Source organism: Lepisosteus platostomus, chromosome 6 (genome assembly GCF_059453375.1).
Source record: "Lepisosteus platostomus isolate fLepPlt1 chromosome 6, fLepPlt1.hap1, whole genome shotgun sequence".
NCBI lineage: Eukaryota > Metazoa > Chordata > Actinopteri > Semionotiformes > Lepisosteidae > Lepisosteus > Lepisosteus platostomus.
In genome coordinates, this window is record NC_142616.1 from 61,195,706 (window position 1) to 61,208,475 (window position 12,770).

The 12,770-nt window shown below is 35.5% G+C and overlaps 1 protein-coding gene across 2 annotated transcripts in view; it reads right to left on the bottom strand.

Moving 5' to 3' along the window:
* Positions 1-12,770, bottom strand: part of lhfpl4a (LHFPL tetraspan subfamily member 4a) — an 86,619-nt gene that overhangs the window by 15,576 nt on the left and 58,273 nt on the right. The window contains exons 2-3 of one of the 2 annotated variants that reach the window (XM_088636736.1): positions 10,443-10,679; positions 5,027-5,123 (exon numbers count right to left, since the gene is read on the bottom strand). In XM_088636736.1, coding sequence (XP_088492862.1) covers positions 5,027-5,123; positions 10,443-10,679 — 334 coding nt within the window. Of the gene's footprint in view, positions 1-339; positions 357-5,026; positions 5,124-10,442; positions 10,680-12,770 lie in introns of both variants that reach the window. The other variant, XM_088636737.1, reaches the window with a different exon arrangement.

A 12,770-nucleotide genomic window follows, 5' to 3' on the forward strand; every position in this document is an offset into this window, starting at 1 on the left:
TCCTTTAAACCAGTCTTGCCTGGAGGATCTTTAATATGACAAGCTTCCACCTCTTGTTTTCAAAAATGCCCCCCAGTAGGAGAAGAGACTAAAAAAAGACTGCGTAACTGCAGTGAGAGCCCAGCTCATATGACCAGATGCATTTAGCTCAAGCGCAGTTGGTGATGACATGTAAATATTGAACATGACATCACATTAGCCAAAGCGATCACACACAAACTTAGTAAACCACACAGTAATAGACCTGGACAAGAAAGGTAATGCATTGTCAGGACACTGCCACACAACTGCTGTACAACAACGACGCACTACACATCACACCCAATATTGTGAACTTACCCGTGAAACTGCCAAATCTGCAAAGATAGAATAGAAATTACATTTTTAGTTTTACGGTAACAAATTGATTTTTTAGGACTAGAGAAGTAACCATGGACTGTATTCATGAATTATTTCTCTTTAATTTCTTCTGAAGTCTTTTTGCACTGTACATTTTAAGGAATCAGGTATATCAGCATGTATTGTGGTTTAGGGCAACAACAAATACCAGCTATTTTCCGGAGAGTGGCTACTGTATATAGTCTACCTGACAGTTTTACGACAACAGTAGGTTTCCAAAATGTGATTAACATTACTGTGTTTGCACAAATCAACCACAGCCTGTAGTGAAAACTTGTTTTGCTGTTTTCACAAAAGCATTTTGGAAAAGGTGACGTTGATTAATGGCGACTGATCTTTTCTGGGGATTTTCATTAGAAATTTTCAGAATTCTGAGAGACTGAGAGAGCCTGAATTAATATATCAGATACACTGTGAGGCCAGTGGCTATTCAAACTATTAACAGCTTTTCTTTCCAACTTTGGAAAATTCATTGTAGACACTGCTGATGTATTTTAAGGAATCTCTGAGCAAGAGGAGACATTTGATTTGGTTTCTGAAGTATTTTTCTGTTCACTTGGAAGTTTTTGGGTGGTTATAAGGCGTACATATTAATTTGTGAAATAATCTACAGCAATAAATATTCTGGAGAGCTCTTATTAACAAGGAATTATAGTATAAGTATTGCTGTAGCTCAGATAATTACTCATCATCAATGTTTGAAAGCAAAAAATGATATAGGGAATCCATCTACATACTGTAGGTACATCTATTGGTATATCAAATACTATACATACTAGCACACAAATCTCATAGACTTACTTTTCTTTCCCCTGACAGAACTCGCAAAATAATTAAGGTCTCCAGCATTTCATTACAGGAGATTACACGAGAGTAAAAAAAGACTCCTGCAAAAGGAGGGAAAATCCATTCTTTGTGGATGCCTTTCCTCAGATGTAGGTTCAGAAGAATTGTGTTTTTAATCCTATTGCGTATTGAACCTAGTAAACATGGAAAACTGTGAGGCTGTTGGCAGAATGTCAGAAGCAAAGCCCTCAAAACTCTTTAGAGTCTGTAATATTTGTCCTTTCATTTGAAATCTCAGACAAAAGGTCATATAATTAGCGTGGCAGTCATCTCACCTCATGCTGAAATAGGTAAAAAGTCTTATTACCAGTACTGGTAGTGGGCATGATTTCACAGGGTGAACAGTAACGTAATGCAACTGTAAGTTTACATTCTTTGATTTATTTTAACTACATTTAACTGTAGTATGAAACTTCCACTGCAATTCACTGTGCAGGCACTGTGTTCCTCTCCAGTCTAATTCCCTGCATCATTACTCAATCATTAAGGTATTACTGATTAGAGACCTGGCTTGCTTGTGAACAGATAAGAAAGCACAATACACAAAATGTTATGTGAAACAGTATGATTTCTAAATGATTGCAAGTATGATTTGTTCATAATGGCATATACGTTCTATCCATTGGACATGCTTTGAACACAGATTCATCCTAGCAAGCATTACTCCAAAGAGTAACACCAACAGTGAATCTGGATTGTAGAGTTTACCCCCACTTTATTGTCCACAAAGTGCTGGTATAATTTTACACTAGTACCTCTTTAAAAGTTATTTTTTCTTAGATTTTCCTTAAAGGGTACTGCAGTGATACAGTTTGCTGACAGTCCACTGTCAGTACAGTTAGACCTAAATAACAGAAAACAAATACTGAACATGTATTTTGCTTATATTAACATTAAAAAATAATGTATGATCCAAAGTAGCTTAAAATTCAACTGGAGAAGGTGACACTCAAATATTCTGGAACTCCCTTAAAACAGTAAATTGAGAAATATAACTTTAGTTACTTAATTTTGCAGAAGGTGGATTAGAGTTTATTTCATGAATATATAAGATTTTTAGTCAATTTAATAAGATTAATTAACAGATTCTAACAGTTAAGGCCATGATATATTTTGACTTTAATTCATTGCTACCTTTTAAGCTGCATCAGACAGATTTCCACTACAAACTATAACAAACTCTAAAAGGATTATATCTCAGTGATTGACCTGCAAGGTATATGAATTTGTACAGGTAGTGTGCACAGAGGTGGGGGTTTAACACTTAATTGTGTTGGCTATATTTTTCAATACAACAAAAAAGAAATGTCATAATCGATTATATGGAATAAGAATGGAATGGTGATGTACATGTACTCATTCTTTCTTTCTTTGCTGATGGAGCAAAGCTTACATAAAGACCAAAAATCTATATTAAACTTTAATTTCGTTTTACTTTCCTTTGTGACCACCAGAGGGCATTATTTTAATCACTTAAAATAGTGATCCAATAGTCTCTGCAAACCAATACTGTTCTTCAACAATGGTTAAGATCACAGGTTTAATTTAAACACACCACACATACTGTACTTTATACAGTAGACTGAGCAAAAAAGGGGAAAGCAATGTCAACATTTTACCTTAAATTGTAGAGAGATAAGCAATATTAAAATTTCCACAAAAACTGTTAGAGGAAGGTTTTGTTTTATAACATAATTTGTACTTATTAATCAGAAGTTCAAAATAACGAATCTGTATTTTTTTGAAGAGAGGCTCTTTCATTCTTATACTCGTACACACTTTATTGCATTTAAATCTGAAAGCATAGCTTGAATGTCTCACCTAATACTGCTGAGAAAACAAGAAACTGCTGCATAATAAAGGCTGCATGCAGGTCACCTTTACTGAAGCAAATCTGAGGGAAGCCCCTTGCTCAAAGCACAGCAGTACACATTTGATTTCAATGCAAAAAAAACAGAGCTATGTCCAGATCGCTAACCACTGCTCCACATTTATTGACAGCACTACACTATATGTGCAAGGAAGGGATGATAAAAGAAATGACATTCAGCATTATGTAAAGAGCATGCTAATTCTTGGGTGAGCCACTATATTCCCATGAATAAAAACATCCATCTCTCCATTTTATGTTTAGCCTGATTTTTAACTGAAATTGCTATGTGAATTTAAGATTTATAGATGCATGCTGCTGATTCTTATAATTACAAGACTGTGTGGCAGAAAGTAAGGGTGCCATTCATTACAACATACTGCAAAAGAGAAAAAGTGAGCTTTAAATACACATCAGTGGAAACTTTACACATTTATTATAATAATAATAATAATAATAATAATAATAATAATAATAATATATAATAATAATAATAATAATAATAATTGCTTACACTTATTTTCTGGACACTCCACTCAAAGCGCTTTACAGGTAATGGGGACTCCACTCCACCACCACCACCACCAATGTGCAGCATCATGCACAAACTTGTTTTTTATGAGACAAGTATTATTAATATTTATGTAAATTCGAAGAAAATACAACAAAACATACAACTCCAGACAACTGTGACAGATTTACTGTACAATAAGAGAGTCCAATGTTCTTAATATTGTGAAATGTGATTTGCAGTGCTGAAGGTGCAAATACAAAACTAGTACAATCAGACCATGATAACTGAAATGTTCTTTTTAGCATTATACTAATAATTAATGTCAGAAGAGTAATGAAGAATATAAAATAAGACTGTCATTCATTTTACAGTTGAGCATTTTGTCATTAATGTGCAGAGCATTTTAAAGGAGCTAGGTACTGTATATAATATCATTTTTAATATCAAGTATCTATATATTTGTACAGGTTTCTGAAGCATTTAAAAAAAATATATCAAGATATTGGATTAAATATTTTCTCCCCGTAATCCCTGTTGGACTTGGAATTCATGAGCCACTGTATGTTCATAAAGAGCTGAGTTCTTCAATATCTTTGATGACATCATTCCGGCATATCAGGATGTCATAAACTATGCATCTACAGGGGTTATGGGAGACATGTGCAGATTAATATTTTAACATTTCTATAAGACAATAATGATTCTAACAGATTTTATTATGTGCAGGACACATGTAAGCCTTACACCCTGCCTCAGTCTACAACTATATACAGTATAATACGTGCAGTCTTCATTTCAACCACATACAAAACACCAATACAGGAGACAAACAGGACAAAATCAGAAATGGCCAGCTCTTCTCTGGCTGTGTGGAGACAACACAGCTTTGTTTAACGCAATGTCAATTTAGGGAAGACTAGGAAGAAATGTGTTTTGAAGAGGAGCACGCAATTTGTTAAACTGAGTTGTGTCAATTGCTTTCTAGTGGTTTTTATTTGAACAGACTGCCTGCTTGACTTGTAAAAATGAGATTGATTCAAGTGTTTAGAAAATTATGATTGATAATTAGTATCTTATATACTGCTTTTTGGTCCTCCAAGACAAGGGTTTGTTACTTTTGCTTAAACCATATGACTAATAACAACACTGAAGCATCCACAAATGCAATATTCATACATAGATGGTACCATTCAGTCCGAGCAGCTCTGCCTAGAATTAGGGCTTTCAGAAATAAAGCTACTGCAAATATCTGCTCAAGCAAATCAAATAAACGCAACTCTAACCCTCTTCGAAAAAGGAGTTTATACAGTAAAATGGTTCATGCTTATGTATATAGCATAAACTGCAAATTAAACAAATAAATGAAATGAAATACAAGTGGAAAAAAATGCACAAACATTTTTGTGACACAGGTGCTGCAGAGTGAGGAAGGCTCAGGGGAGACAAGGCCTCTCATCCTTTGGAATCTGATGGGTAACCATGGAAACCTCCCCACTAAAATGGAGAAAAAAAGCGTGAAGAAACTGTTTTAGGCAGGTCAAGGATCCTGTGATTGCATGTTATCTTACAAAATGGATCGAACCAATTAGCAGAGAACCCAATCTAATCAAAGGTGCTGTGTCAGATTCTGAATATGTCTTCTTGACTGACTTTGTTTTTTGGTTTTTGTAGTTTCCTTATTCAAACTATACCAGATCATACCTGCAATTCCTACTTTATTGAATGTGTGTTAGAAGCATTTTCAAAGGCACCAGGACCTAATTTGTAGACCTCACATATAAGCCGGTTATTTTATTATTAAACATTTGCTTGTTTATCAATGATTTATTATGCAAACTCATTTGCTAAAGATTTGCTTCTTTCACCGTTAAGGGGAGTTTTGTAAAGAACGTTCAAAGGTTCCTACCAGGAAGCAAAGCTCAAACACTGATTGGAGAAGACTTATTTAAAAATATTTATTTTATGCCCCATTTTTCTGTTTCAGCTTTGGATACTATTTCTAAAGCCCCTTTTCCCAGAATACATAGATAATGTTAAATAAATTGTACTAGCCAAGAAAGCAAAGAGTAAATCACACAGAATGCATACACCAGCAATACGAAGAAGACAAAGCCTACGAACTACACCTTTTAAGTTCATAATTCATAATTGTGGGCACCCATAAGAAATTGTACCATGGTATACAGTACGAGTACCATGGTACTTATACCATGGTACATGTACTATGGTACTGTCAAAAATACCAGGGTACCATACCATAGTACTGGTACCATAAATGTACCATGGTACAATTTCTTATGGGCATCAGAGGTGTGAATCTAATCTCCTGGAGAGCTGCAGTGTATTAGTGTCTGCTCACACAGGACTGTGAATTGCCACACTAAAAGATGACCTCAGAATTACAAACTGCCCGCTTCTTTTCCTCACTTGAAATTTCCTGATTTTTTTAATCATATAACCTCAAGTAAAATTTCCAAATCAGATGCTATTATGATGTACACTTTGGCCATATCTGCGTTACTTTACCCCTGATGATAAAAATTAAAATGGAAATCTGTACAAGCCAAGAAAATAAATTCCTACTTGACCACCAAATATTTCAGAATATTTGGTTTATTTCTTGCACATCTCTTACAAAAGAACCTCATATTTTATTCTTTAGTACCCCAGTACTGTAAATGGATAATGTCAATGCTCCTTTTAAGCTGCTTAAATCTTTCATGCACCTCGTGCTCAGAAGTATATGCCCTTTAAATTGTCCGTAGTAATAAGCTTGAAACATTTTAAAATATATCTACTTGAAGAAATGAAGGAACAGTAAAAATTCTACACAAATCCTCACTTTTCAGCCACTGATATGTGTGTTTTGAGAACATATCTGCAAAAAAGCAATAAATATTAGTAGCTGACAACTCAGATGTCTTTCTGTCACTGAGTTTGGAGCACACCAGCCTGCTTATTTAGGGGCTAATTAAAAAGCACTGGAACATCTTGCTGAAGGGGTAATTGGCAGTTTGCTTGTTAAGGGTTCCAGGGCTGAATATAGTCAAGGGAGCAGCAATCAGTCAGTTTTTTAAACTGGGCAAGGAGAAATAAGGTTCCTCTTTCGAGACAGCATGAAAGCAAAGGTTGTGTAGGTGCTGGAAAGAATGCATTAAATGCATGATATGTTGAAGCCCCCTAGACTGTTTCTTCTTGTAGTTAATTTAAGGCTTTTTTTTTACAAAGCTGGAGCTCTAGTGGAGGGGTGTTAAATTCTATTGTTGAGATATGTTCTGCCTGAATTGGATAGCTTCAGCATTTTTGACAAGCACACATTCTCAGTCAAACCAATCATACATTTATTAAAACATGTAACAATCTCGCAGGACTCCACTTCCTTTTTTGAAAACGGAGATCTAATAAAAAATGTGGAATATGAAAACAAAAGGTTAAAACATCACAAAAACCATGGAAGAAAAAAAAACCCCAAAACAACCAAAAAGCAGAAATGGCTAAATCAGCAGAACTGTTCAATAAGTCGGACCAAAAAGCGCATCATTGCTTTGAGGGATATGCCAAAGGCATCTAAATTTCAATTTCAAAACAATGTGTCTAGTCCAATCATAGAGAATTCGGTGTGCCAGATATCCAGATCTTCTGAGGCAGATGTGACAAAACGTCCTGTGTCACAAGGAAACCATAAAGACAAGATAACATATTGGAATGCAGCTTTAGAATAAAAGACAATAAAGCCAGCATTTGTCATTATGTCCACGAAGTATTACAGTTTCTGAATTACGAATAAGGTGTGTATCCTACAGTAAGTCCTCAGCTGTAAAATACCTTGAAAATAAGTTCAGAAGTAAAATTGAAGAGCTATGTTTCCCTTGTCATATGACGATTAATGTGTGTCCCAATAGCAGCATGAAAATTCCAATGAATCTTTGTCAACTATTTTTTTCGCAAGCCCATTATGAAGAAGATTACGCTCAATTCTATGTACAGTAAGTAACAACTGACTTTGCTGAGCTCTTTAAGAATTGACATCTCTAGCTATGCCCTTGATAGACATTATAAACATGCTACAGCATCCTTTAATGCCACACACTCATTACACTGCATTGGAACCCAGTAGGCATTAGGACCATTCACAATTCTGAAGAAGTCTGCACAGCCTTCCACCATTCCACCTTTATGGACTTCCTCATGCTTCATCACCCACTCCAAGACCTAGTTATCTACTGTACTGCAGGTATTCCCACCTTCCTGGGATCTCAGTGCAAATAAATGGGACAGTCAGGCACCAAGACTAGGCAGACTCCTGAATTATGTATATGTATCTCCATTCTTATGGAGACTCGACTCAATTAAAAAGCTTACTAATATTTTACAGTTTTATTTGACTTCAATTTTACGTTCATTTTAAGCAGCATTATAATAATCATTAATTATTAGCTCCATGCTTTTGCCTTGAACTAAAATAATTTTGAAGTGCATTTTGTTTATTTGAAACCATCACTAATTCATGAATACTGATACGGTCTGCAGCTCAAAATTTAATATTTTGCATGTTTAAATTTATAGCATTTCTACTAGACCTCCAACAGCAGAAAAAAATGTATTAATATTAAAACCATGGATTCAGGAAAGGAAGCATTAGTGTTTGTGAAAGTTATTTTTTGTCCTTCTTACAAGGGACTATATATATATACAAGGGATAGTGTGTATATATATAATTATGTTGATACATTATAGTTACCTGTAAAAACTGTTTCAAAGAACACAGAAGCATATAAACGTGGAAGTATTTACTTAGGATAAGAGGGTACTGTAATTATATAGGCATTGTAATTATTTTAAATATCATTTTGAGCATTAAACAGATGCACACCATACAGTTAATAGCCCCAAAGGGGAAAGGTATTCGTATCCTGTAGTGAAACACTTGAGTGATGGAAAGTAAAGGCCTGTGATCCACAAAACAGAGTAATGGGAGTACACTCCCACTGAAGCACTTTTTTATGATCGTAGTTTATGAAACACAGTCACCTTAAATTTATTGCAGTCAGCAATGTGTGAGTATAACTCTCTGTAATAGGAAAATAAATCTGCAAGGAGAACACTTGGAGTTCTAATAATAGGCTGAAAGGGGAAATTCTGCAGCATACAAAGAACTGGAATACAGCAGACTTAAAAAAAACATGTACTGTATATTAGTCTTGATCTTGATGCAGATTATTAATGTAAGGGTTAACCATAGTGACTAATGTTTCTTTAACAACTGAAGGTCAAGAAGTGTCAAATGACTCAGCATTGTGTTATTTTTAGTGCTTCACGAAGATGCGTTAACAGAAACACAAGTTGCAGCCACCAGAGACCAGCCACCAATATGTGACCTCAGTCAGCATATACAGTAATTGCTCAAAGTAGGAATTAAATTTTTTTCCCCAATTTATAATTGTATACTTTCATTTCACAGCTTCTAACATCATTATTTTATGTTAAATCTGACAGAAATCCATAATAATTTAAACCTGAACACTGCGATAGCGGTGACTGTTTATAACCTTAAAATGCGCTTGAGTATATTTCACAGGAATGTGGAGTCACCACATTCCTGGTGTCCTGACACAACCACGATTAGAACATAAAAACACACATCGAGGGACCAAGCATATACTTAGAGGAGGCCACTGGACCTGTTTTCTCATTTTGAAATACTGTACATTTTTGAATGAAGAGCCTCTGTTATATTAAGATCCTAGATGTGGTAAAGTAGCTTGTTCTGCATATCTTTGCTCAGCAAAAAGCTTCCATTATTTTAAAAACATATTGCTTTTCCTCTACTCTGGCCCCGGTCTGTGTGATTTCATTGCAGTGCAATATAAAGTCATAAAGGAAGCTTGCTATAAAACACAACATTTTTGAAGAGATGTGTGTGTGTGTTTTTTAATAAAGCTGATCATGATTCTAAATGTGTGCCAGGTAAAAATGAGTACTGTTCATAATGGAACAGAACTTTATTTATATGGCAGCTTTTAAAATGCCTGCCATGAAAAAGGAATGTGTTCTAAACCAGAATGCACAATGAAGCATACATCTTAAAAATCATGTAACGCTTTCAGGTTAGAAATTTAGAATAGTCTTTATTTTTTTACATGAACAAAAACTATAATGCATTTACTACATCTTTTAAAGTTCTTAGAATTTATTCTATGTCAAATGTTGCAGGATCATTGATTCCCAAGCACATTTCATATTCAAAGAATTGAAAATGGTTTACTTTTAAATATACAGTACAGCACCAAATAGCAATCTAAGTGAAAGGATTTGTCATTGTAAAATAATCCTCATCTTTATGACCATCAGGTGTGTTTCAACAGCGAAAAATCAAGTGAAACAAAAGAAATTATGCGAAGCATGATTTCAAAATAACCTAAAACCCAGAGAACAGCTGATCGTCATTATATATCCACAGCTAAAGATAAGAGTATAACCATTGAAATAAAAGCTATAAGCAGTTTGGATTCATTGCCTATTCAGTCATCTTGAACCTGGAGAGAAGTGGAGTTGAGAGGATTCCATTGGAGCAACTCTTGCAGAGATAATATAATGGATCATATTGGACACTTAGCTGAGTCTGTCAAGAACAATTAGATAAAGTCACCACTTAGCATTGATTATGTTGATGCATCAGTGGGTTTGCATCCTGTTCAACCAACAGTTGGACCGCTGGAGTCATTCTTATTGATCCTTTACCAATACAACATGATATAATTTCGCCCATTTGCCGAAATGACTCTTCCACACAGAAGCCACAGCATGCCCTACCTTTGTTGTCAGCCTTCAGCTCCTCCTGCAACAGGTCATTTTGCCTGTTGCCCAAAACAAAAGCGAGGAAGGAGAGGATGAGGGCATCCAGAATGCCGATGATCGCCAGGATATATGCCCAGCGCACAGAGCAGTTTCCCAGGGTGTATTTGCCAGTCTCTTCCCCACACATGTCCCTCACCACCTCCGAGTCCCAACCATCAGGGAAAATCATACAGCCCAAGACTAGGCAGACAGCTGTGGAGACAAAGAGATTAGAACAGGATCAGAAAAGCACAAAACACTGTAATGTTCTAGTACTGGAGAAGCATGACAAAACTGTACATTTTAGATATTGGAAACATTACTAATGATAATGATAAAGATGATAGTGAGAATATACAGTATGACAGTTTAACTAAACTAAAAGCAGTGGGGTCTCATAGAACTAGTATCACAAATGAAGATGCCAGACTAAAGTTAATCTAATTAAGGGATATTGAGATGAATCTTTCAATAGCTGACTTTAAAAAAAAACTGTTTAGCAATGTTATTTTGTTTCTGTTTTCTGATTTGTTGTTCACAAAGAAGCACCACTATCGATTTTTCTTTCCTGAACCCATTTTGTATATACACTGGTCTGTAAAGCATTTTAGAAAAAATAACCTGAAACAAAAGGGGCTTTAAACTCTCCTCTTACCTATAAAATACTAATATCCATGTCTTTTTTTATTTTTCTGCAAAATTTGCAAGTTCTTTCTCAGGTGTTTAAGATATAAAAAGATACTGATTCACCCATTAAAGTGAAGCTGGTTCAACACATTTCTGGACACATACAGTATCTACCAGTGCCGTTCCTCAGTGTTAGCTATCACATTGCCTTCATCACAGCATCAATCAGATGGAGACCCAGCTGCTTCCTACGGTCTATTTGAAGGACACACTAGTTTCAATTTGTCACTTTTATTTCTGTCATTTTTGACTGCCCGGACAAAGTGGAGAAACACAAACAAGCGGTATCCCTTCACTTGATAAAAATGCAAAGAACCCTACCCACAGCCACACAGAAAATGACAAGCCAACAGCAAATCAAAATACAAAAGGTCAAAATCTTTAGGACCAAACAAATGATTTATCTGCTGTTTCTTAGTGAGCAGCAAACAAAAACTTGAAGAGCATGTGGTTGTGTTCCACAGGGGTCTAAAATACTCTTAGTCTAATCCCATCCCATTGTCTAGTAGGTCTGAGGCTCAGATGAAGGTAGTGGTGTGAGGGATTAAAATGCGGATTCTACTTCTTCTACCAGTTTTCTGTGATTAGTGACCACTGAAGGGGATGGGAGTCTATCTGAGTCCCACTCCTGAAACTAGCCACACATTACCTGTGGAGTTTTAGAGTCCTAGTCATCCTTCAGTCAATATTTTTACCTATGAGTTTACTGTGATGTGAAAATGTTATTAGAGAAGTTCTTCGCTTAGGTAAAAAGGAAATTAAAAAATGTAGAGCATGATAATGGTCGAATTATTGATGAGAATTCCTACAAGTCTAATATGCTTTAAGTATTTTATAATATAGCCTCATGAAAAATTAACCTACAGCATTAAGTTCTGAACTCTCAAGCAAAAATCACTTACAGCCCACACAGACAACAATAGATCAATTATAGAAACCTTTTTTAGCAACAGAAATGACTTGTGGGAGTCTGCAACAAGCTATCTTGCCATGTTAGTGCTGATAACCTTGCGTCTTTCATGAAATGTTTGGATGAGAGCCTTGGTTCAATTAGGTACTGAAATCCAACTTAGCTTGATGAGTCAAACAGCTCCTAATCGTTAGCAACTGTTTTTACATTCTTTTTATGTCCTTATGTTCAACAACATCCACATCCCAATTATGTGGTCTCCCTGCTGGAAAGTAAGTTCATAACTTACTCATGCAAGGTACATTCCCACTTTATTTGGTAAAATTTATTTGCTAAATGTGGACAAACATTTCTAATTATGTCTTGATTAGGACTGGTGTTTGGAGAATGGGCCAGATTGTATTGATTTGATTGTTTCAGGTTGCAGGGCATTATGAACTGAATGTAATTCAGTATATAACGACAACTTCCCAGATAAAATGTAATCAGTTGTTGTGCTCAATACAACCAAACAGTAATGAAATTTCCAAAGGATCCCCAGGCTGATAAATAAATCTCTTTCTGACAGCATCAGTTGTCAGTGTTGAAGAAGTCTCCCCCCCCCCTCCGAGAAGAAAAGCCTTTTGCCACATGATGAATAAAAAGCCACCTGAACAAGTTGTGCTGTGGTGTCACTTGCAATATATAGTGACAGCATGACAAAGACA